This window comes from Numenius arquata, chromosome 9 (genome assembly GCF_964106895.1).
Source record: "Numenius arquata chromosome 9, bNumArq3.hap1.1, whole genome shotgun sequence".
NCBI lineage: Eukaryota > Metazoa > Chordata > Aves > Charadriiformes > Scolopacidae > Numenius > Numenius arquata.
The window spans coordinates 33422849-33450246 of record NC_133584.1 but is presented as its reverse complement, the minus strand read 5'-3'; the positions used below and the strand labels follow the sequence as shown (position 1 = coordinate 33450246).

Below are 27398 nucleotides of genomic sequence, written 5' to 3'. Positions count from 1 at the left end.
ACCATAAACAAAAACTGAAAAACATTCAGGAGACCTAGCAATAGGACCAAGCTGGTCTGCGTGTCTCAAGAGTATTCAAAAGTCTCAAAAACTGGCATATCCAGCACGAAAGAGAAAAGGAAGGTGAAAGAGCTGGGAAAAGTATCCCCCCCTGCTTCCCCCATAGACTCAGTGTGTTTATTAATAAATTTCCCGAGATATGGGCAGGAAAGCAGTGCCAAATAAACGCCCCAACATAACCATCTGAACAGTGATGCTATCATATCATAAGTTGATATCGCACAGGACAGCAAAATTATAATCCTGAGCCCTCTCCCAGAAGCGATAAACATCATCACGGGGAGTACATAGAGCATGTAAGAGTTTACATAACACAGCCATGAAAACAAACGAAGCAACATTGTCCCCAGTAAATAATACAATAAATACCGATAACAAATTCCTTTTAGCACGCTCTGGTCAGATCTGTCTTTATCTCAACCCTCCGAGTGCCCCACGTTGGGCGCCAAAAAGGACTGTCGTGGTTTGGCCTCAGGTGGCAACAAAGGACCACGTGGCAGCTGCTCGCTCAGATCGGGCCCCCACCGCCAGCGTGGCCGGGAGGGGAGAATCGGAGGAAAAAGGCAAAAAACTCGTGGGTTGAGACAAAGGCAATTTAACAGAACAGCAAGGAGAGCAAGAAACAACAACAATAATAACACCGACAGAGGAATACACAGCCACGAGTACGATACCACCGCTTGCCGACCGCACCCGGGACGCCCCCCGACCGCTCTGCTCCCCTGGGGGATGACTTCCCGCTCTGCTCCCCTGGGGGATGACTTCCTCTTCCACCCCCACCCCCCCGCCCCTGAGTTCCTGCCCCTTCCCTTCCCGGCTAGCTCCGGCTACCCCCTGGGCATGGCTCACAGGGGATGGAATACCTGTGTCCCTGCTAGGTCCTGGGGAGAATTAACCCTATCCCCGCCTGACCCAGGACAGGCATATAAAGGTATTTAAGGTACCTCTGACTTCTGAAGGAGAGCTGAGACAATAAATACGGAATCACGGAATTGTCAGAGTTGGAAGGGACCTCTAGAGATCATCTAGTCCGACTCCCCTGCCAAAGCAGGATTGCCTATAGCACATTACTCAGGACTGCATCCAGGCGGGTCTTGAAGATCTCCAGAGAAGGGGACTCCACAACCTCCCTGGGCAGCCTGTTCCAGGGCTCTGTCACCCTCTCCGGAAAGAAGTTCTTCCTCATATCTGAATGGAACTTCCTATGTTCCAGCTTGTGCCTGTTGCCCCTTGTCCTATCACTGGGAACCACTGAAAAGAGTCCAGCTCCATCCTCCTTCAACCCAGCCTTTAAGTACCTGTAAACATAGATAAGGTCTCCCCTCAGCCTTCTCTTCTCCAGGCTAAAGAGCCCCAGCTCTCTCAGCCTTTCCTCATAAGGGAGATGCTCCAATCCCTCCATCATCTTAGTTGCCCTACGCTGGGCTCTCTCCAGTAGTTTCTTGTCTCTCTTGAACTGGGGAGCCCGGAACTGGACGCAGTATTCCAGTTGTGGCCTCACCAGTGCAGAGTAGAGGGGGAGAATGACCTCCCTCGACCTACTGGCTTAAGAGAACTTGCTCCAGCTCCACACTGTGTGCTCGCTAATAGGAAAAAATGTGTTGCATCTTTCTTTTCAAGAAGTAAAAAGAATAGCTACACGTGACAAATTGCTGGCCAGGCCAAGTCAAGCCACAGGGTAGCTTACGGTTAATCATGCATAATTATCTCAAGAGTATTGAGTAATCAGTTCACTCTTTATGACAAAGTGACCCATGTGACATCAAAGGAAAAAATAGGATTGGCTTATGAAGTCATTTTGTGTTTCCCATAACTGCACACAAAGATTTAATGGCTACTTGAAACAAGACAAACCCCCCGGTCAAAGGTCTGAGGTGCATAACCCACTCTTGCTCACAGCTCTGCAAGCCTTTTAAAATTAGAGGTATTGAAAGCGTAAAATAGTGAGAACTACATGACACACAGTAGGAGGACTACTGCTTTACTCATGAGAAGGTACTGCCTCTTGTTTCCAGCAGGGTAGATATGGGGATTTTTAGGAACGATACATTGGCAGAAAGTGAAGGGAATCTGGCATGAGTACAGGCACTCTAGTTCTCTTCTGGATCAATAACCTGTTGTACCATTTCAGGTCTTGTTCCTAAACATGTCATCCTGAATGCTCTCACATTTTTGATCAAGTTTCCTGCTTGATTCTTATCCCCTGTTACCTCACTGTGCACCCACTTTTGCTTATTCTGTCCTGACCCTTCTACCTCACATATTTCTTTCCTTTCCACCCCTCCCATCCTACAGCCTCCTTCACTTGCAAACACGTATCAGCATTTTAGAAGATTTCTTTTTCTTCTTTTAATTTCAAAAACACACTACTGTCTTTACATCTGTACCGATATGACTGATTTGAAAACAAAACTGAGACCTACAGATAATGTTTAGCCAACAGTTCCTCTATCTACCTGTGATGTCCATGCAAGCAGAGATCACAATCAAAGGAAGAGTTTCTGAGATGCATCAAATCAAGAAAGAATTATTTTCCCTTAAATATTTATTGTCTTTTCTTAGCAGGATAGAGTCTGAGAATTCACATTAATTAAACATAAATACAGGTCGGGTTTGCTCAGGAAAATCATACACCATCCACCCTTAATATTTTTTTCTCCAGTCTTAGACAGGTGGTAGCTGTCATACTTTGCATTCATAATGCAATAGAACTTAAATGCAGATGCTTTTATTTCAACAATGTTTATCAACTACAGGACTAGAGACCTTGCACTAGAATCCAATAGTGCATCTCTCCTATTGTAGTCCTCTCTTTGGTCCGGATCTCAGTGACTATTCTCAGAACTTATCACTGCTGGTGAGCGGGTACTTGCCTGAGGGAATCATACAGGAACCTCTTTACTTCCTGCACTAAGCTGAAGGAACATTAAAATGGCAGTGTTTACAATTCTGGAATCTAAATCTGATAAATGCAGGTAACAGAAAATACAAAGTAAAAAAATCAAGGTAAAATATCTCTGAAATAAAAATGAGGTGACCTAATTTAATAGACTGGTTCAATTCATCTGTTTCCTTTGACTAAGAGTGCCTAATGAAATAAATGAAATCACGAAGGTTTTCTACTTAGTCAGGAGCATTAAATTACTAAAGTAATAGACTTTCTTTAACCTCACTTTCTATCAAATGTCCCATCACCTGATCAACACCATTTCTGTGCTCTTCAGATACAGTGCAAATATTTTTAATATTATGCATGTTACAATACTAAGAGGCTTACTGGGCATTACATACATAAATTAGGGTGGACTTAGACATTACAGTCTGTGATTTGTCATTCATTTACTTGTTTAAACTTTTTGAATATTTTGATGCTATTTCACACTTCATCAATCCCATTTTCTCATAAATGAGCTGTGGGTGTGATAATATTGCGGACTTCTCACATATTAGATTGTGATAATTTCTGCAGATGAGTAAAATTTATTCCTTCTGTTCCTTCTGAAATTTCTCTTTCAGATTTCACTGTAATAAGAATAAACCCAAGATACCATTTTCCTGCACTATCACCATTACATCACAAGAAATTCTTATATAAAATTGATTTAAAGTTAGCCACATACTGACCTTCTTAAATTTTCTAATCATTCTGCATTGTTATGACAGACTAGATGACAGATTTGAAAGTTTGATGTTAACTTGTTAACATCGTGTTAACAAATAGATTTTTTAATATATCTAGACAATGTTTAAACAGAAAAGAAACATTGTTTACTACACAGATATAGCATTTTACTGAGATGAATACTAAGGATTATTGACCTGAGAGCTAAATATTTGATGAAGTGAATTTAAAAATCAGTATTATCAAAATGGACAAAATATTTTTCAAAGTAACTGAACTAAGAACTGTTCATATTAGTAGTAAGGAACATATCTGTCTGTATCAGGAGCACAGAATGTGTATGTGTATGGACATTTCTTAGTGTGTTTGTGAGTGTATTTTACAAACTTCACAGACAAAAGGGTTTGTGTATATACAATATATATAATTTACATATGTAGATTTTAACATGTCAATATATTCAGCTACTCATTTTCATTGCAATACAGAAACTTAGTAATTAACACTATGCGTAGTTTTTAAGAAAGGTTAATTTTCATTTGTTTACATTTTTCTTGTTATGACACTCATGTACATAGAATTCCCACAGATTCTCCTATATATCTTGCTTGCCTAGAAGTCTGAGTACAAAGCAATCAAAGTAAAAAATGCACTTCAAAGTTACAGGCTATCAAAATGCTTTTTGCTTGCGGGGCAGCAATTTGCACCTAAATAAAAGCAAAAGCAGGCCAGGCTTGCATTAACACTTCCATGTGTTCTTTATCAGGTTGCTGAGGAGAAGGACTGCTTGTGAAGGTCTGGAAAGTTACCAAGTTCAAGCTTCTTTCTAGCAGTTACAGATATAGTGCAAATACAGGATCAGGGTTCAATGCATTCCCTTTGCATGAAATTCCATGCTAACCTACGTAGCTAGCATTTTAACCATGGTAAAAGCATTTCTTCTCTTGATACAGCAGATCTAACAAGATGCGTTTAAAATCAGCATATGATTATAGTTATTGAGAACAGGGAAACTAAAATGAGCTAAATAATAATGATATGTCTGGCAGAATGGACAAAAGACAAAGTTTAAAGGAATCATCAGAGTGATGGCAGACCTAGTGAATGTAACAGACACAAATCAATATGACAAAACAAAATTAGAAGACAAAGGTGTCATGTAATTTCAACAATTTTCAGAAGCCTCAGAATACGCTGTCTATAATTGAATAGAACTCGATGAAGGAGAAAGATGGAAAAGCATTACATTATTCATAGAATCATAGAATGGTTAGAGTTGGAAGGGACCTTAAAGATCATCGAGTTCCAACCCCCCTGCCATGGGCAGGGACACCTCCACTAGAGCAGGTTGCTCAAAGCTCCATCCAGCCTGGCCTTAAACATTTCCGGGGATGGGGCATCCACAGCTTCCCTGGGCAACCTGTTCCAGTGCCTCACCACCCTCACAGGAAAGGATTTCCTCCTAATATCTCATCTAAATCTCCCCTCTTCCAATTTAAAACCATTACCCCTTGTCCTGTCACTACACTTCCTGACAAAGAGTCCCTCTCCGGCTCTCCTGTAGGCTCCCTTCAGATATTGGAAGGCTGCTATGAGGTCTCCCCAGAGCCTTCTCTTCTCCAGGCTGAACCCCAGCCCTCTCAGCCTGTCTTCATAGGGGAGGTGCTCCAGCCCTCTGATGATCTTTGTGGCCCTCCGCTGGACCCGTTCCAACAGGTCCATGTCCTTCCTGTGTTGAGGACTCCAGAGCTGGACACAGTATTCCAGGTGCGGTCTCACAAGTGCAGAGTAGTGGTTTCCATATTATTATGGAAAACTGTGTAAAAACAATGAACGCTCTGAATTTTCCTTTCTCCTAGGAGTCTTTAATTAATACCAACTGAATGTGAGAAAGTGAGAAATCAAAATTTGAAGTTTGGCAGGGCAAGATTTTAAACAAAGTAATACTGCATATGAGGAGCTTTTCAGTATGTGCCGATTTGACTATTATTAATCATATTTTCGGATCCCACTTCATATGTTAGGCAGTCTTAAAGGAAATAATGATACATGCTGAACACAAACAGTTTAAGCAGTGGGAGTAGGTGGTGCAATGAAAATCCACTTCAGTAAAGTATTTGTTTAATGTGTGCTACTCTCCATAAATAATAAAATATACTACACTGCTGTGTAGTAGCCCTGTTTCTCTGAGCTGTGCTGTTAACACTGATGTCTGGTTCTACTGGTTTTGGTTTTCCAGACGTCTTTATGAGCTTCACCATCCATACACATAACATGAATGGAAAAGTCAACCCAATATTCAGTTCCTTTGAAAAAAAAAAAAAAAGAGAGAGAAAGAAGCATAATACTATATATGGAGGAAAGGAGAAGAGTTTACATCCTATTCCAGAATAGGTGTGTAAAGCAGGTGGTGCCATTTCTTTTCTTTTACTACAGAGTGATATAGTTTACACAGATTAACTAACGGATAGCTACATGTAAAACGAATCCCACCCTTGGTGATGAACTAGATGCTTGCAAGGAAATAAATACTATGAATCTTTTTAAACAATGTCTGTGAGGCAATTCTCTCCTGACAATTACAGGGTGTCACAGAATCACAGAACAACTGAGGTTGGAAGGGACCTCCGGCGATCATCTAATCCAACATCACCTGCTCACAGCAGGGTGAGCTACAGCAGGTTGCACAGGACATGTGTCCAGTTCTGAATAACTCTAAGACGGAAACTGCACAATCTCTCCAGGCAACCTGTTCCAGTGATTGACTGCCCTAACAGTGTAAAAAGAACAGAAGAAAGAAAAAAAACTTAAGAATTTCCTGCATTTCAATTTGTGTCAATTGCTGCTTGTCCTGTCAGTGGGCACCACTGGAAAGTCTCTGGCTCCATATTTATAAGGTCCTTCTGCTAAGGTAAGATCACCTCCTGAGCGTTCTGTTCTTAAGGCTAATAAATCCCAACTCCCTCAGACTCTCCTCATACACGAGATGCTACAATCCCTTCATCATCCTCATGGCCTTTTCCTGGACTCACTCAAGTAAGTCCATGTCTCCTGCACTGCAGCCAGAAATAGACACAGGACTCCAGATATGGTCTCACCAGTGCTTTACAAAGGGGAAGAATCAGCTCCCTTGACCTGGTCTCAAAACTTTCCCTTATGTAGTCCAGGACACTGTTTGGCTGAACACAGCCCTTCAAGCCTGGCAGTTTCTGATGATTCTTCCTTGCTCCAAACCTCTCGATGGTCTCAGGGATTTCCAAAGGCCAGTCTTCCCTGTAAAGAATGAGCCAATGAAGGCAATGAGTACCTTGGCCTTTTCTGTGTCCCTTGTCATTAGGTTCCCTGCATCCTTAAGCACAGGGCCTGCATTTTCCCTCATCTTACCTTTGCTGCTGGATAGCCTGTACGGAAGCCATTACTATGGAAGTGGTCTATAAATGTGCAGAACCAATTTTCCCAAATAACACTGTATTTTTAAAAATGGGGTTACTTTTCAAGCTAGTGGTAGAATACTTTTGAGCTCCATAATCTAGACCAGAGATACCAAGTGAACAAAACCTTGCATGTCTTCACAGATCTTTGGATACCCGAGGAAACTACCTCTAAAGAAAATTTCTTTGACTGCCTTCATGTTGAAGAGGTTTCAAAGCTCAGATGGAAGCTCTACTGCTGTTGTAATTGTGATCAGGAGAATATTCACATCAACATGAGTGTGGTTATATTACGAATAGCAAATTAAGCTTGCATCCAGAACTCTGTGGAGTGCTAACAGATATTTCTATGTGATGAAGAACTTAGATCATTCCCTCTGGTCCTGTAAAAGCTTTTCTATAAACATCTGATTTTCTCAGAACAAATTTATTTACAAAACATTTTTTGCCACAAACGATGGTTGAAATGCATACCTGGAGACCAGACCAAAGAATATACCTTTCTGCCAAAGAAATGCATCCTGCCTTTTCAAGAGGCCTCTGCTACTTTAAACTCTCTTAGAACTTGTTGTAATGTATGAACTCATTGTCAGATGAGAAAAACAACACTAAACTATATGAAAAGTATGTAGCTCCCATCTTCCCCAGAGTGCAAGTTATCGATGGTGGATCATCAGTCTTTTTTTCCCAAATTTTACTAATATGGGTTATTAATAAATACACTAGGTCTAGTAAGCACAAAAGCATCCTGCAGGCTTAACAGCTTGACACATTTCTTCTATTATGGATACCCAGTGTATTAAGGATCTTACTTATCCAAGAGCATTTCTCATTTGGGTTTATAATAGTCAGATTTCTTCCATTTAACAAAGCATAGATTTGTTTATGCATCAACACAATGGCAAACATTACTTTTGGGGATGCATTATTATTCCTCATCTATTCTTTCCACTACAAAAAAAAAAAAAGATCCAGCCATGGAAAACAAGATATTGAAAGATATCGCCTTTTAGATCTCTGTCTGAATCTCTCTGATGCTTTTACAGGAAAGGTGAAAGGAAAATGTGTGCCAACTGTATTCCTCTTGGTGTATTTCGGCCTCCCACTTTCAAAGAGGAAGCAGATGGTGGTCAACTAAACTGTGGCATGCAATACTATGGTCTTGGTGACTTTTAGGTGTCTTGATATTGTATAAGCCAATAAGTAGGATAACTATGGACCCCAAACAAGTCACAGGCATTGAAAGAAATACTTATAAAGTATTTGGCATAACCTGTGCAAATATACTTCACACTGAGGGTATTAAAGAATAAGAAAAAAAAAAAAAAAAAAAGAGAGAGATTAACAGACTTGTTAAAACCAGAAACACATTTTTCTTTGCTAGTTCAGAGGGAACCTTTCTAAGCCAGTAGTTATCCACTAGATGTGGAGCTTGAGATTTATTTCCATGTTGATTCATATCTTGATCTGTTGGGAACCCACAGTGGTATGCTCAGACCATCTGACCTCATGAGTGCAGGCAGAGTACCAGGAGGCACTTCTGGCAGAAAGAATTTGATCTGTGTATTTATGTATGCATACTAAGAATGAAATCTAATCTACATGGACAAATATTGACAGGAAAACAACTGTTATTCCATACAAGCCCCTTTTTTTCCTTGTCTTTTGGCTTTGTCTTTATACATATCTTTCATAGTCTAGAATCCTTTTTAAACTTTCTGTGCAATTCCAATTGATTAATAAAACCATTTTTCCTACATAAATCCCCAAGCAAAGAATGAAAAGCAATAAAAATAAAAAAAACCTTTTCTTGGCTTGATGGGTATTCATTCTGTAGAAAGCATTTTTATAAAAGTTCAGTATAAAACTATAGTCCAAACCAATTTATGTTCCCTAATATTTAATTCCACAATTCATAAGGTTGTGTGTGTTAATTCCCTGACTTTATTTCTGAAAGAGTTGTAATGTTCTTACAAAAGTACTGTTTTCAAAATATGTAGCCATAATCTATATAATATATAAAAATGATTCTCTCAAGAGATAAAAATACATTTTTCTCTATACTTATTTTACATTCAAAAATGTCAATAATCATACTCATATATACTGTAACCATAGAGATACTTCCTGAATTTATATATTAGTATGATGAAAGCTACACCCAAAATCCTGAAAACTTTACAGTAGTGAAGTGAAAGTGTTCAGTTGCTGATTGCCTGCCAGCGTTATAGCAGCCTTCAACCTGCTTCTGTATTGATCTAGTAGCCTACGTGGCAGAACATGAAGAATAACCATCTGTGTCAGGTACAGCAGCAGGTGCTGTATCCATTGAACAGGCTGCTGCCCGATTACAATAAATCTCTTTCAAGCACCTGGCAACCTTGACAGGCACTTTTATCTTTGTATAAAAACACCCCAACACGTCAAAAAGTTGTCTGAATAGAAAAGAGGAACTCAACAGATAACATGAGCTACTAAAGGCCAGAAACTGAATCCATTGCAGATACACTGTGAAGTCTAGGTAAGACAGTGTTTAGAGTCATGAGGAGTTCCTTATCATGCACAGCAGTTGTGTCTTCTCATCATATGTTTCAGTACAACATTGCTAATATTTTTATAAGGCACAACTTAAAGCAGGATAACAGGTATGTAAAGATAAACACTTTGTCACTAACATTTTACAAGTTTCTGTTTGCACAGACAAGGCTTGTGCAGATAAAACCAAGTAAGATAATTCATCACTAGAAGATTCAAATAATGACAGCTTTTCAAGGTATTCGTCTATAAGCCTATACCTGAAGTTTTTGCAGGCAGAAAATATAAATCAAGAATGCTTGACCAGGTTGTTTTTGAAAATATCTTAAGAGTCTTACCTGCATTTATTAGTAGATGTGTTTTCAACTCAGAACTACTATTCACTATGTGGGTTAAAAGTAGTTCTTGAAAACTACTCAGCTGAACGTTTAAGAAAGTACCCTGACTTAATGAATGACAGACCTCCATAACTAGATGGGATCGTGCATTTTTGACTCCAGCAATTGTTGAATTTCCGCTGTTGTCAACTGCTCAATAGTAGTTAATCATTTTGTCAAGTCTACGTTTATCTCTTTAAAGGACGTAAGCGACGAAAATGTTGATTATAAAGAGATGATCTTTGAAGGAAAAATAGTCAGACAATATGAACCAAAACATGGAAAAATAGTATCTGATTCTTGTGAAGGAGAAGGCAGAACAGACAGTTCTACCAGTCGGAGATGTGATTATGTTATGAAGAAAACAAATACCCAGAAGTAATAGCAGCAGCTCCCATTAGTGTGTACCAGCTGGTAAATATCACTGAGTTAATCCAAAATATCTCATAAAAGGGGGACTGTTTGCTATGCAGAACCTGGCCTGAGAATTCATCAGCTTTATTCCAGTCATAGAATATGTTGCACATATTTGGCTTAACCCACTTAAAGAATCAGCAGACTGTGATTTGATGTTTGTGAGTCTCTGGCTGATGGATGAAGCAGTAATAGCCAGATATTCACAAGGAAGAGATGTTTGCATTTGAGTTTCATGACTAACTAACAAACTGAGGAAAGATATCTGGTTTTAAACGTGTATCTTTGTTGGGGAATGAGAAATTATTGAAGGACTTCATAGTCTCCACAGCTCTTCTCATGCTGAAAAGACATCTGACAATTCTTCAGGACCCCTTTGAGGCAACCTAGAGAGAACTGAAGCTACACTTGTAGAATCAGTTGTAAACTGTAATCCATGGGAGAGTAATGATTCACTATTTAATTCTATTTCAGCCCCTGGTATGTTACTAATTACTGAACTCGTGTCTGTGGCAGATAAAGCAACAGTCTGGTGCTGCTCTAATGATGCAACTTGTGTAGGGAAAATAGAAAGTGTCATTAAGGAACTAGTGATAAATGAGATTGTATCATAATTATGCTGGGGAAAAGGTACTGACTTTAAATCTATGGAAATATCAGCAGCCACATATGGTACAGGTGTGATATTAGACTTTATTTTACTGAGACCTGAACAGCAGAATCAAGAAAGTGTGAAGAGAGAACATCTGTTGAGGTTGCTATCCTGAATACTGTTGAAGACCCTCCAGTGGCAATTAGTCCTCCTAGTTTATAGCACAGTTCAGCCAACCTAGTGGTCAGAAGTATCCCACAGCTGAAAAGATCTGCCTTTTTCAGTCCTTTAAGGGTAAAAATGTAGAAAAGGAAAAAAAACCCCAAACCAACCAACCAACCAACCAAAACCAACAAAAACACATAAGAGAAAAGAAAAAAATCAACAATTTTGGCCCTGGACTGACAGCAAATTACACGGCCACCAAAAACTCGTTAAGTCTTACCAAAGTATTATACAGCAGACAAATACAACTCTGTAAATCATATTCTTAATAAAAGTGTAGACGTAGTTTTAGTCACCTCAAGAGTTGAGTAAATGGAAGCCTTCCCATTACTTATATTCTCTATGAGGGCCAGCAGCAGAACAAGTGGGGCTGCTCAGAACAGAGGTATTAAATTTTCTGAATCAAACTGCTACAGTGAATCAATATAAAATGAAAGAATTCTAAATCTTATCCGTTGAGAACATAAGCAAACTAGCTGACATGATATTTTGGAAGATACACAGATATAACTGCATTTACTAACTGCATTTCACTCAGTGTTATTACTTACATCAAGAAAGCATATTACCTATTAGGAATGCAACAAAAGCTTAGGTATATCCCCAAAAGACCAGTTTGTACAGAAATCAAATCTTCAGTAAAACTCCACTCCCCAAATTGAAAAACAGGACTCCTGGCTTATTTCTTGTACAAGTAATTACTTTGAAAAAGTGCATAAGCAAAAAATTCTGAAACTAAGTGTAGAGAATGCCTTATACATGCACTATCTATATAACACCTAGCTTTAGTAAAATGAACAGGCCACAACAAAGGTACAATCTTTAAAATAAAACATTGCACTTCTGCTAGCGTTGACTTTTCTTCAAATATTTTAAAGATAACAGCTTAGGCAATTTTTTAGCTTCCCATATACATCACTATAAACAGTTAGAATGCCAGACATGTTGAGAGACTCATTTTAAATCTTTGTAGTGAAAAAACATCTAGATGCACAGGAAAGGAAGTACTCAGAAAAGTTGTGAAATAGGAAAGGAAAACCATAGTCCCCACGGAGTAAGGCAAATTATCTTTCTGCTGCTGACTAGCCAAGGAAGAAGGGAAGATTGGCATTGGGGTCAGGGAGAGCTGAACACAATATGAGGCATACAAAATTGCACACTCCAGCAAAGTAAACTGAAAACCAAGATAAGAGAAAAGTAGAGTTTTCCTTTCTGGGTGTGTAAGATGGGAAAAATTATTTTGAGAGAAAAGAGTCATTTTCCAGTCACATTTAAGCACAATGAAGAAAGGATGATGGATTAAATAAAAAGAATAGAAGGTACTAGAGGATGCAGAAAACAACATTCTTAAGAAGAAAATGAATACATTTTGAATATTCTTACCATTTAAAAAACACTAGCAAGGAAAGAAGTTTGATATATGCATTACTTCAGAAGCTTTTTCTACTTACCTTGGGACACCTCTCGTGTATGAAAACCAGGAGCAGCATGTTTAGACCCAAGTTCCATAGACACAGCCAGGGCTGATGGAAGGTCATTGTCTGAAGTCTCAGCAGGAAACTCTTCAGTCACTTCAGTGACAGTCTTCTTGCTTTGGGGGATAGTAGGTAAACAGGTGATATTGTTTATTCCATCAACACAAAGAAACCCAGTGGAGCAGGACTGTATAAGGCAATCATTGTAATTAAGCTCACAGCTTCGTCCCTGAAAGAGAATTTTTTAAAAGCCATTTTTGAGGGCAATTTGCATTTCATAGTCATGTTGGTTCAAATTATTGCTTTTCTTCATTCTAAAATGTTGTTTGCTTATATTAAGCTGTCCACACTTTTGAAAGCAAATCTAATCATGTGGAAAATATTGCTTAACTAATTTAATAGTATAGTTGTTTAGTTTAAATTTTAACTCAATGATATTTTGACTCTGACTCAGTATTACAAATTATCAATAAAAATAATTTCCCCACAGATTTGTAACTGCAAAGTGTCAAAGACAATATTGTCAGCAGTAATAAAAAGTGCCTAAAATAATCACCTTCAGTTAGCATGTAGTCATACAGAAAACAGAGGGCTTAGCTACCTAAAAACCTACAGTTTGTCCTGACTGTCAAGTTACTGTTCTTTCTTTTTGTACACCGTAGCTCAGTACTTGTTGACTGCTGTTACCAAATCTTCACATAGCACCTTGTTAATACATTAAGTTCACAGACAGAAAAGAAAAAATGTAGTGGCAGTCTCAAATTGGACCTGGAACTCACTTTTTATTTTTTATCAGACTAACAATTCATGGGAAGCCTGAAAGGTCCTTCCTAAAAATAAATTAAAAATTCTCATATTCAGTGGTCTGTAAAAAAGGCAAGAAATAATGCATTTCTTTTACAGCAATAATTATGTGAATTAAATGCATTATTGAAGTGTGAAATAAATATATGCTGAATCCAGGTCTGGGTTCATTTTATTTTCACTTCTGCTGTAATGAACTACTGGGCTATGTGAAGAGATACAGCTAACTTAGCTAACCTAGAAGGACCTTACATAGCTAGAGAGCCATTTAAAATACATACACTGTCACCCCTGAAAGACATGCATCTCTGACAACATACCATCTGGCACATAACCACACATTAGCTAATAATCTATGGATTTTTTGAATGGGCTTGTTCATGATTTTTTCATCACCATTTCCAGGCGATGGAATATAACCACAGTTTTAGCTCCTTTGCTGCCTCTTACCATCTGCTGTTTTAAACAACTGCAGACAGAGATAGCCTTGAGGCCAACCATATTGTCAGGCCTTGGAAACCCCAAACCACTGGTGGTTAGGTGTAAAGAGTATTCTGCAACCACCTTTTGTTGACTAGAATGTCTTAAGCATGCAAGTCCTATTTTCAAAATAAAGAATGCTAGCTAGAAGGAGATGTTTCCCTCTCTTTGAAGGAAAGGAATAAGCCTGGTCTCCTCCTTGAGGCTTCTAATTTGCCAGCTCAGTTTCCTGCCATCCCTTAATAGATGTCATAAGAAGCCTGGAAAATAATGCAAAACTATGAGGAGCACTTCTAGAAGCTAGCTGGTGCGGTGCATAAATCTCAATTTTCAGTCTTACCACTAACTACCATAAAATTGTTTGGGTTTTTTTTTTGGCACAAAGACAGAAAACAGAAATAGCAGAGAAATCAAATTTTTACTGCTTATGTGTTAGTGAACTATTTATTCTGTAGGCTGAAAATTCCAAAAAGCCAGACCAGAAAGGATCTGAAGATGAAAAAGTAGCAGTGGGGTCCATATTTGAATCTGACTAAATCTTTGAAACAGGTGTCTTCCGGGTCATTCACTGATAAGAAGAAGCTATAAGTATCTCAGGGATGAGTTAGAATTGTTTGTGGAAGTGTTCATTGGCTCATGACAAAACCAAACAAGACCTGGTCTAACAAGTTCATGACACCTACATCCGTATGTCTACCTCTAGCTATATACATCATTTAGTGAGTTTCAGTGTCTGGAAATGCTGTTTCTTCATTTAACACCACAGACATAAAGTTTGGGATTTGGTTTAAGACTGAGATATTCAAATTTAGGTGATGTGTAGTAACTGAAGGCACGCTATGAGCCTAAACTCCCATTAAAGTTAGTACAGATTCTGATGGTCTTTACTGCTTAAATGTGGGTCTTTTGGAATTGCTGGGTATCCTGTCAGAGTCCCAGCTGACAAACGTTCACTGTACTGGCATTCCAAAGCACAAAGGAACAGCAGGCCAATTAATGTGTTGGATTTCCATACATTGATAAAAAAAAACATTTCCTCCTTTCTCTCTTCTAATTCCGCATATAACACAAATGATCAGTTTGAATAATATTTCTGTCTAATAATCTTTCTTAATCCTATAAAACTTAGGTTTCATTCTGACTTTCACAGTGACAAATTAGTGCATTTTTATTACTGCTACATGTAATGGTGAAGAGCATTTGATTATGATTTTATGACTCATAGAAACAAAGCAGACTTAGATAACCTCCACTGTGCATGAAGGGTACATTAAATAGTCATAGATAAATTTGATAGCCTTGAAAGTGTCTGTAAATGCTTTGACAGTTTCTGTGCAGGCAGATGCTGCAGATTTGTATTTAAAAGTAGGTATATGTCTACTGATGTTTTCATCTAAAAAGTAAACATTTATTCCATATACCATTGGCTGTGCTTTTCTTCTCAAAATTTATGAGAACTTCATAATCCATACTTTATGATCCATACTTCAGATAGCATTATATACATAGACTACAGAAGATTTACTTAACACACACTGTAGCTGGAGTTCCTTGAATACTAATTCTCATGGAGTTCCACTCTCCCCACCCCACAGTTATGATTAGGAACCAGAACCTGTCGGGGGCCTACAAAATACACATCTTGAGAAGTTTAGACCCAAACTCCTTATCTTTTATACTGAAGATAGGTATGTAAAAATATTTTTCCAGGTTTTCTTTTCATGTTTTCTTTCTTCCCAAAACATAGTGGAATCTGAGGGACTGAAGATGGAGCAGTGAATAATGGAATAAAAGCACAGACAATACACCTTAAATTCCAGCTACTTCAGAGGCTTGTTACTTTTCCTTCTGTAAGGGCTTGTTCTACAATTCTTGTTCTTACAGTTAATGCCCACGCTATCTAGTAAAGGAAAAGCTGCCCCATGGGTCAAATATCCATCTAGCTCCATCATCAGTGAGCTATTAATGGATACTTGGGGAAGAATACAGGAAGAAAACAAGCAGAGTTTGCATCTGATAATTCTCCAAATATACCATTCCAACTTTTGGCAATGAGTAATTCAAAGACTCCTTAAGCCAGGGTAACATTCAGAAGAGTAATTTAAATAATGATGGATGGACCTATCCTCCTTTTAACCCATTTTTGGACTTATTTGTCCTTTTGGTCTCTACAGAATCATGCAACACTGACTTGTACCAATGAATTTTGCACTAAGCAAAAAAATAATTCTTTATACAGGTTTTCAGCTTCCTCTCTGATAGTTATGTGGCATTCAGAAGATATTTTTTGGTAAAAAATAAATACTAGAAAAATAGTGTCATTGATCTTCATTACAGTTGTTCATGTAGGATAAGTTTAAATACTTCATGAACTAAATGAGATAGTTTTATCATGAGAGTTTGACTGTTTTCCATATAAACAGACTGTGTCCCTCAAGTGATATATCCTTCATCTCCTGACCTTGTTTTGAATGACAGCCTGCTTTTGAAGACAAAAAGAAAGCGGTTGCTATGAACTGTGGGGAAGTATTAACTGTACCCATTATACCCTGTAAAAAGTACCCTACAAAAAAATTGTATTCATTCTTATGGGCTCGTCTCTTCCTTCTTAGGAAAGTCTGTCAGTAAATTTAGTCAGATTATAAGCATTATTAATATCCGTTTTCAACCTACCAAATCCTTATGATAAAATACAGATTTTACAAAAATGTGGGCAAGTAGTCAGGGCAACTGGGAGGAATTCCTGGTGACTGGAAAAAAAGCGTATGTCATTCCTGCCTTCAAAAAAGCCAAGAAGGAAGATCAAGGGAACTACAGGCCAGTTAGTCTCATCTCAGTTCCTGGGAAGCTGATGAAGCAATGGCACCAGGAAACCATTTTGAGGCACAGGAAGGACAAGGGGGTCATTAGGAATAGTTGGCATGGAGCTATGAAGGGGAAATAGTGCTTTACCAACCTGATAGCCCTCTATGATGGGATGACTGGCTTGGCGGACGAGGGGATAACAGTGGATGTTGTCTATCTTAACTTTAGTGAGGCTTTCAACACTTTCTACCATAATGTTCTCACAGACAGGCTGGCAACGTATGGACCAGATGAATGGGCAGTGAGATGGGCTGAAAACTGGCTGAACTGCCAGGCTCAGAGAGCTGTGTTCAGTGATCAGCAGCCTGAAGTCCTGTTGGAGGCCAGTCATTAATGAGGTACCCCAAGAGTTCATACTACATCCAATACTACTTAAGCTCTTCAGTAATGGGTGATAGCACAGAGTGCACCCTCAGCAAGTTTTCACTTGATACAAAATTGGGACAATTGGCTGATACACCAGATGAGTTTGCTGCCCTTCATACTGACCTTGAGAGGCATGGAGAAGTGTGCCAGCAGGAACCTCAGGAAACTCAGTAAAAGGAAATGCAAACTCCTGTAACTGGGATGGAATAACACCATGCACCAGTACATGCTCAGGGCTGACAGACTAGAAAGCAGCTTTGCAGAGAAGGACCTAGGGATCTTGGTGGATGACTAACTGCATGAGCCAGTAAAGTGCACTTGTAGCAAAGAAGACCAGTAAAATCCTGGGCTGCATTAGAAAAACCATTGCCAACAGGTTGAGGCAGGTGAATCCCTCACATCTACTCAGCAATGGGGAGGCCACCTCTGGAATGCTGCATCTCCTTCTGGGCTTCCCAGTACAAGACAGATATGGACCTATGGGAGAGAGACCAGCAAAGCGCCAAAAGAGATCATTAAAGGCTGGGGTGTCTCTCACATGGGAGAGGCTGAGAGAGCTGGATTTTGTTTAATCTGGAAAATAGAATGCTCAGTCTCTGGGTTCTCATCGATGTTTATTAATTCCTGATGGGAGGCTGTAAGGAATGCAGAGGTAGACTATTCTCAGTGGTGCCCACTGCCAGAAGGGGTAATGGGCAAAAGCTGAAATACAGGAAAATCTTTGTGAATATAAGGAAACACTTTTTCATTGTGAGGGTGACTGAGCACTGGAATAGGTTGCCTAGAGAGGTTGTGGAGTTTACCATTGGAGATACTTAAAACCCAATTGGACATGGTTGTGGGCAACCTGCTGTAGCTGACCCTGCTTTGAGCGGGAACTTGGGCTACATCATCTCCTGAACATGGGTATATCATCTAAACCATTCCATCATCAATTTGTACTGTTTTAAAGTATTTGTAAAAATAAAATGCCTTTGTGTTACGTTCTCAAGGGGACAAATGTTAACTCTAGTACTGCCTAGAACAATCTAGTGCGAAGTGAGAAGAATCAACAACAGAGAAGTTGGTGTAACTGGCAGTGTCTAAATCTAGAATGCAGGAGTATTCTACTTTTTCTTATTTAAATTAACACCAGGAGTGAGGCATAGCCAAAAAAAAAAAAAAAACCAACAACCCAAAAACCCCGCAACAACAACAAAAAAAAAAAAACCAGCATGAGATGCCTTCCCACTGCTCATTTCAGATATAATGAGTCCTCTGAGTTTAGGAAAGACTTACGGTTACATTGAGGTTAATGAAGTTACACTGAATCCTTTCTCCACATCTTGGATTGTGGCGAATATGGATACAGATGCAGAGACTCATAACCTCTTATTCTGAAAGTGGATGCAAACTTCCTGAAAATATGGCAGTTTCAGTTACCTATAAAGGTAACCTACAAAGGCTTCCATTACCTGGTGCAACCACATACAGAAGACAGCCCTTTCCTCGTTTTCTACTTATGATGGAGTACTTGGTATGAAGTTTGATTAGAATTGCAAGTTCCACTCAATATTTACAGAATCACAGAATCACAGAATCTTCTTGGTTGGAAAGGACCTTTGAGATCATCGAGTCCAACCACACAAAAAAAAACAAAACAAAAAAACTCCACAACACCAAAACCAAACCAAAACAAAAACCCACAATCACACACCACACCCACCCACAAACAGACACAAACCAACAATCTCGGGCACTAGAGCATGCCCTGAAGTGCCACATCTACACGTTCCTTAAATACCTCCAGGGATGGCGACTCCACCACCTCCCTGGGCAGGCTGTTCCAGTACCTGACCACCCTCTCAGTAAAGTCATTCTTCCTAATACCTCCCCTGCTGCAACTTCAGACCATTTCCTCTGGTCCTGTCATGATTCCCTTGGGAGAAGAGGCCAACACCCACCTCTCTACAACCTCCTTTCAGGGAGCTGTAGAGGGCAATGAGGTCCCCCCTCAGCCTCCTCTTCTCCAAACTAAACATGCCCAGTTCCCTCAGCCTCTTCTCATATGACTTGTTCTCCAGACCCCTCACCAACTTGGTGGCTCTCCTCTGGACACGCTCCAGCAGCTCAATGTCCTTCCTGTAGTGAGGGGCCCAGAACTGAACACAGCACTCGAGGTGAGGCCTCACCAGTGCCCAGTACAGAGGCACCATCACTGCCCTGCTCCTGCTGGCCACGCTATTCCTGATACAGGCCAGGATGCCGTTGGCCTTCTTGGCCACCCGGGCACACTGCTGGCTCATGTGAAGCCGGCTGTCCACCAACACTCCCAGGCCCTTTTCTGCTGGGAAAGGAGTGTGTGTGAAGAAGGACTTAGAAATGTCCTGTGATAAGAGCATTAACACAACAGTCTTCTGGTGTTTTAGACTCGAACATATTATTGTCAAGGCCCTGATCAGCCTCATAATTTTCTGCAAACCAAATTTTCTCTTCCTTCATGTTCACAGGTTTATCTCCCTGTGCTCGAGGTTAGCTCTGATACAGTGCAGCTGTGCAACCTCAGATCAACCTTCCATTGAAAAGAGCTAAGCTGTAAGAAACATGTGAGGTATCTCATCTGGGGCATTCATACCTGAGCTCAGAAGCTGCATTTAAACTCAGGCCCTTGCCCTGGATCTTTGACTAAGCCTACCATAAAGCTAAAGCCTGCTATAGTAAGCCCAGTAGTTTGTTGATCCTGACCTTGCCTTACTGTCTCGACTTCCTGGCCTAACCTTAGATCTTCCTTGTGATCATGGACTTGCCTGGCAGTACCTGGACTTTGGGAAGAAATTTTTGTATTGTTATCACCATCATAGGTCTTGCTTTGCTACCCATGTTCGGGTGCTGTGGGACAATACCTCTTGCCTGTAAGGTCACTGCCCCTGCATACCTTGCCACTATCCTTGGCTCCTGGCCTGCCTTCCCTGGTGGAGCAGCCCACTTGTGGAGACACACTCCTTGACATGTGCTAGCATGTCTGCTAGCTGTACTGGGGATCTCCTTGAGAGAATGGGCACGGGACAGAGGTTAATATGGTGCCTGAGAAGACCTGATGTCAGAAGTTTTTTTCACTTTTTAGAAAAGGGTTTCTTTCCATTTTATTGCTTGGTTAGTTTTTCCCTCGTTGACTGTAAATGAGAATCTTCTGCTGTAGAAAGAAGCCCTTAAACTGGCTAATGTCCAAAAAGTTACTAATTTCTTTATTGACTTGGTTGCACAAAATCAATGAAGGTAAATCTGAATCTTATTTGCAATAATCTATTCCTTCTATTTTACAGATGTAAATACACCAAATAAATGGTTCACAGATATTAGAATAACCATCACTGCCATCATTTATAAAGAAAAGGCATTCAAATAACAATTTTAAGCTTGGAGTTGTAGAGATAAAAATTACTGAAGAAAGAAAGAAAAACATAAAAAAATAATTAACTCCTTTCTCTCCTTGTTACTGACCCCAAACTATGAGTGTAATGAGGTAAAGCACAAGCTCAAATTTGTAGGTACCAACTGCATATCTTTAACTACAGAAAGAGCTGTCATAAAAAGGTGGTAGCAGCATGAAAATGTCAACCATAGATGAATACAGCACTGGCATTTAGCCACCCTCAAAGGATTCTTTTGGTATGTTAAACAGAGAGAATAAAACATAGGACCAAAGCCCACAGGGTCAAGCATTCAAAGGAATTGTTTGACTTAGTTTCAGGGAACTTGTTTTCAAAATATCTGTCTATGCAATTGTTTCAAGTATGAGTTATCTTAGCATGTAAAAATATTAATGGTCTGTGAAATAAAAATATTAAATGGTATGTAAAAAAAATATTAATTAGTGTTTAAAAATACTAGTGTACTCTGATGACTGACAAAACCATTATATACCTCACACTTTTCCACTTTTTGTGGATATTAGGTAACTAATTCTCTGGAATATTAGAGCTCCTGTTAGTAAAACAAACAAAGACAATAAACAAAGAACAGTTACTAAAATATTGCACTTTTCGGCAAGGCTGGGTTTTATCTCAGTGAGGTTAAAAAGGAAAGGGATTACATACAGTATTTTTCTGTGCGACAATGAATAGTCAGGTTAATGAAGGAGAAGAAAGAACGTCAGCATCTCACCACAAATCCAGGCTTGCAAAAACAGGAATATCCAAAGCTGGGGTCTTTCTGAACACAGATGCCGTGTATGCAGGGGTTGGATATGCACTCATCAACATCCAACTCACAATGGAGGCCTTCCCATCCTGCCAGTGAAAAAAAACAAAAACAAACCACAACCCAAAAACCTATTAAAATATAAATTCATTTATTGAGTAGCAATCAAAAAAAATCCATAAGTTACTATAATCAGTCCTAACATATATTGTAAACGTATATTGTAAATAAATTGTATAGGATGGGTATGAACTGGGTTTGGCTGTGGTTTCTCATAGTAGAAAAAAAGAAAAGAAATAATTTAACAAGAAACAAACACAACCCAATCTATATGGACTTTATGATTATAATCTACTGAACATCTATTAGGGAAGTTAATATTTGTTGACTTCTATTTCTGTAGAGACGTAAATAGTCAAATAAGACTAAAACCTGAATATATTCTTTCAGTACTGAATTAACTGACTCGAGGGGTTGCCTTTCACCTACAGAATTATCTCTGTTAGCTCTCTTGTGGCTAAGAACTGGCAAGGGTTAAACGCTTCCTGGAAACCTCCTATCTTATTCCAGATCTGAATAGTGTAACCAAAGCCATATTTTTTTTCCAAAATTTAAACTGAAAGAGTATGGAATTTCCTATATTAATTTTTGACCTTTTTATCCTGTTCATTAAATTTGTGCATTATTGCCACATTGGGGAAGGAAAACTGGAGTTTTAGATAGATGAAAATAGTCACAATTACACAAAATATAGTAAAGGGGAAAAGTTTAGAAGAGAAACTCTGAGGCAGATTACTGTACCAGATCAACGTGGAGGACGATTTCTGAGTAAATACATGTTTGGTTTTTAATACCATCAATACACATCTTATAAAAATCTCCTTTACAACTAAGTACACCCATAAATTAGAGGCCAAAAACTGATCTGGAAGCTGGTTTTTTTGATCATGTAATTTGAGCCTGTCTTGAACTTGCTCCTCAGAGGTTAAACCGAACTGGAAGGAGACCAATTGCTTGGCAAACACAAACCCAGAATTTTGTAAAATATGGCTAACTATTGAAGAACATCAGACCTTCTGCCATGATACTCCCGTCACCCATTACAGATTTGTTATTTCTCCAATTAAATTTTCCCATTTAGAAGCAAACAAACAGACAAATGAACAAACTCCTAGCCCAAAAAAACCCAGCAGTCTTCAGCTGATGCAAACTAGTTGCCCCTGACCTGCACTTGCCTCAGAGCACCAGTCAAACGGACCCACCAGGTGCATTCCAGTCCTGCTTTAGCTGCCCTGGTAGAAGAGCAGCCTGCCCCAGCTAAAGACCTCAGCTGTGAGGCTGCTGTTAGTTCCAACAGCTGCTGTTGCTGCTTTTGAGCTGTCTGAGATGCTGGTAGAATATGGTTTACATCTCTCTGTGCTGCTTCTGCACCTGAACAGCCTGCAGCTGCAGCCACAGATCCTGAACACGCATCTATTATTCTAAGGGTACGGGGCCTGCTACTGGGAGAATAGCTGACAAAATTCATGATCCATTACAGAAGAGATTTATCAGAGCTAAATAATTTCCCCTTTCTGGTATCACATGCTGTCACCACATGCTTCATTTTGTTCTCCGGAGGTTTTTGGAAAGCTGCAGTCATCTGCCTTGTTCCTACTTCTGTCTTGCCACTGTCCCTTTCCATTTTACTAAATTACAACTGTGGATGTGTTGCTGTATATCTCGGACTTTCTTCTTTACGGGAAAGTTCTTTCCCATAGTTGCTTTTAGAGACCCAAAAACACTCAATCGCATCTCCATATTTCTAAAGGTGAAGGTTAGCAGGGAAATCCAAGACCTATCATATGTGAATAGTAGTTGCCTGTAACAGAAGCAGATTCCAAGCATTTCTACTTTCTGCCTTGGGAAGATATTTTTTATTTATCTCTGTCAAACCCCGATAATCTTCTAATCCCTTTCTTCAGTTGTGGAACTTTCCAAAAAGCTATTCCTCCCAAAGGTTCTCCTGCATCTCCAAATTCACCCCTTTTCTCAGTTGTAATCTTCTTATCTCTTCAGCTGTTTCAGATACTCAAATAACATTTGAAAATACCACATTAATTAAAAAAAAACAAACCACAAGGTATGTAACCATGATGCAGATACCTAATGCATGTGGCTATTTCACCATGTCTTTTCCTGGTGGAGAAATAATGTAGAGATCTTTCAGCCCCACTAATGATTGCTATTATTAAAAGCAATGTAAAATAAGGGCAGCTTACACTTGGTTTGGAAGGTATTTCAAACATATTAGCAGCAAGAGCGAGTTCCAAGGCTCCAGAGAAGCTTTTTCTACTTATACCAAGCATTTCCATGTACAGTTGCATAGACAGCAATTACAGTCCTTAGCTAGCAAGCAATCTTTAAATGTCTATATTAAAATATATTTAAAGTATTACTAGCTTAAAAATAAGGAGAAAAATTTTGAACGTGGTGATGTATTCTGTGTGAGGCACTGGTAATGATAAAAAAAATTATCTTCAAAGTTTTCTTAAAGTCATCTGTATTGGTGAAGTGATATATAGCCATATGCAGTGTCAGGTAGAGTGAGGGGAGATACAGTTTTATCCACGTTGAATTTCCATTGTGTAACTGTGCTGAGAGAAAAAAAAAGATATATAGTACTGAAGGTAGGTCATGACTCAGACTTTTAAGATCAGAAGGGACCGTTATGATCATGAATTCTGACCGTCTGTATGGTAAAGTCCAGAAATTTTTCACTCAGTGGTTCATCCATCAGGAGTATAGTGTCTTTCTGGATTATTGAGTATCTCTTAGACACAAAAAAAAGTTGCTATAAAAATATTAATCTGTCAGCAAGTTAGGCCTAAAATTAATTAAGCTCTAGTAAGTCAAAGATACTTCCATTTAAGTTTTACATATTAGAGTATCATTCCTCAGTACTGATTAAACAAATGAATAAACTGTCCATATTGGCTGTCATTATGTGTGCATGCACACACACATGCTCTTACTTCAGTATCTTGCTTACTTTTTTTTTTAAATCTGTTACATATAATGTTTTGTAATCTGCACTAAGGACAATTCAGAATAAAAAAACCCTCATAAAATAAAATCTGATTTTATTGATATTCAATTCATTATGTGTTTTCTTTATAACGCAGAACAAGCATGGATATAAATCTATGTAAATATTATATGAACAGACTGCTAGAAAGACTGCAGAAAAGTTTTGTGTAATAAATATATGTTCACCTGACTTCAGGAGAGTTTAGCAAGATCTTATTGTTTGTAAATGGAAACCAACAAGCTGAACATACCTCATTACAAAGGGAATAAGCAGATCAGATCTATGAAGATATCATGGGTGAATAGAGTATTTATCTTCCAGAATATATCTAAATACTCTCTAAAATTATCACTAAGAAAACTTGGATCAGTACCATCAAAGAAAGTATTCAACTGTGCAGGTCAGTACAATAAGAAACAATAGACTTAAACTGAAAATGTAAAGTTTGAGCACATAGATACTAGTATAATTCCTAAATAAAGAATAACTGAATTATGGAGCAGTATGCTTCAAGGCAGTAATTTATACCCTACTTATATTGACAAAAGTCTCTTTGATAATAGACATGACAGAACACAGTGAGTAGTCCTGAACAGATTAAATTTGTGATTGCGTGACAATATGGGCTGATTGTGACTTTTACTTTTGTATAAATCCTTATACTTTCCTAAATCACAAGACCTGTTTAAGTTGATCTATGCTAGCATAAGAAAACAGCTCCTTTTTTTTTTTTTTAGAAAGTGCTTGTTTTCATTCTACTTATAATGGTTCAGAAAATTTATTTTCATCCCAGCAAGCAGACCTAAGCATGGGTATGCGTGACAACAACAACAAGAACAATAATAATAAATATTAGTTCAAAAGAATTTCTTTTCATTCAATCTTATTCTATAGCCAGTTAAATTACCTAGTCGCTATACAGTGCCTACTGGACTGCTCGGTCAGTAAATTACATTAGTAAAGGTCATACATGATAAAACTAGCTCTAGATAATTCTTCAGACTCATTTAGTGAGCTGGTTTTAGTGTTAAGTCTTTCTAACATTCTCATTAGACTAGTTAATTATCTTTAGATTTGATTGAAAAAGCTTGTCAAAGAGATAGTTCATCATTTTGTACCTTGTAGGTTATATCTGAAGAGCTTGAAATAATTTACCAATTTTCTCAGCAGTAACACTGGTAATTCAAAACTATCATTGTTTAAGATTGTTCTGTCAGATGTCAGTTACCTTGTTGACATTTACAAGTGTATCCATTGATATGATCTTCACAGGTTGAGCCATGTAGACAAGGTGATGAATTGCACTCATTAACTTCTATTTCACAAAACTGTCCAGAAAATCCAGTGAGACACCTGAAGCAAACAGCATTCCAAATTGTTATGCTATGCATAGCAATCATATAAAATATACCTTGTGTGGAAACAATTTGCATAAAGTATGTGCATTAACATGACACCACCTCGTATATCACTTTCTGTTTTAAAGAAGTCTTTTACTGGAACTCTTCCAAGTTTCACATTGTAATCCATGGGGATCTTTTTAGGGGATTTATGATGGTAAAACCCATCCACAAATTTCACATCTGGATCATAATCAAACCTAACAGTCTCAATTACAGTTTACTGGTTGTAGCAAGGTGAGTATAAACCTTTCTTAATGTACTCTTGGGAGACTGTCTACTAAAATAGTTTATTTAGCTAAGTAACTACAGTCTATGTTTGGAAAACTGCTTGTTGAGAAATGTTGCACCATTAAATGTAACTACAGCAGAAAAGCCAACCTTCAGGGACCAAGCTTTCATTACCATTTTAGTTATCAATTAGTCATCGTGAAAAAACTTTTCTGTATTTTTCCAGTTGTAAATCTTGTATGATCATTAATAACAAAATAATTCCATACGATTTCAACATATAGCTATACAACTGACCTAAATAGACTTGCAAGGCCTCTAATGAAGCTCAGAAATCTTACTGATCTCATTGAGACACATCCTTGCACACATAAGAACAGCTTTACAGATATACTCAAATATGTTCTGCAAAACAGAGCCCCATAATGGTATTTACATTTACTCTTTTGAGGTGTACAGTACATCTATATATTTCACATGAGGCAGAGTACTCAAACATTCCTGCTAGCAATGGGGTGGTGGCACATCTTGTACGTTGTTTGGCTCTAATGAAGAGCATAAAAGTTTGCCCCCGCTTAGAACATGAGTACATGAACAAACTACCTTTGAATAAATTAGAATAGTCATGTTCCCTGCTCCTCAAGGTGGCACATTGTGTGAATACAAAAGACATCATTAGAATGAAATATCTGCAGTGTCTACCTTAGCTTTCCAGATCCTGAAGCAAAAGAGGAGGAGGGTGGACCACAGAACAGGTATCTGTAACACTTCCCGAAGGATCGTTACACTATGTATCAGTAATTATGTTTTGTTTTATTTTGCCTTGACTATTAGATCATCTTTATTTCATTTTATATGGAATACATTTGGGTAATGGGAATTTGGAATCTACCAAGACAATGACAGAAGAACAGATTTTTCAAAGTCTACACCAACCACAGAGGACAGTGATGTCACACTGCTTGGAAAATGTACAAACCAATGCACGCATTATTATTTTTCAAATATCTAGTTATAACGTGTGAGAGAAAGACCATGGATAAGGTCTAATGAGTGAGCCATAAGGCCACCTGCATAGCTCTTTGGCCCCAAAACATTAAGGGAAATCTACTGAGAAGATATAGTTTGGCCTTTATTCCTATTGGCAAATGTCCAAGCCTGGGATTTAGAACTGGATTCATCCCACCTAACCTCACTCACCTAATTGTAATAACCCTAGGAATCTTCTGTGCTCAGTGGAATAAGGGGTGCAGAGGATGCATAAATAATTTT

General features: G+C 38.6%; 1 protein-coding gene across 1 annotated transcript in view; it reads right to left on the bottom strand.

Annotated features, from left to right (window-relative positions):
- Positions 1 to 27398, bottom strand: part of EYS (eyes shut homolog) — an 895325-nt gene that overhangs the window by 363769 nt on the left and 504158 nt on the right. The window contains exons 30-32 of the mRNA XM_074153627.1: positions 25724 to 25848; positions 21390 to 21514; positions 12708 to 12960 (exon numbers count right to left, since the gene is read on the bottom strand). Of these exons, the coding sequence (XP_074009728.1) occupies positions 12708 to 12960; positions 21390 to 21514; positions 25724 to 25848 (503 nt within the window). The remainder of the gene's footprint in view (positions 1 to 12707; positions 12961 to 21389; positions 21515 to 25723; positions 25849 to 27398) is intronic.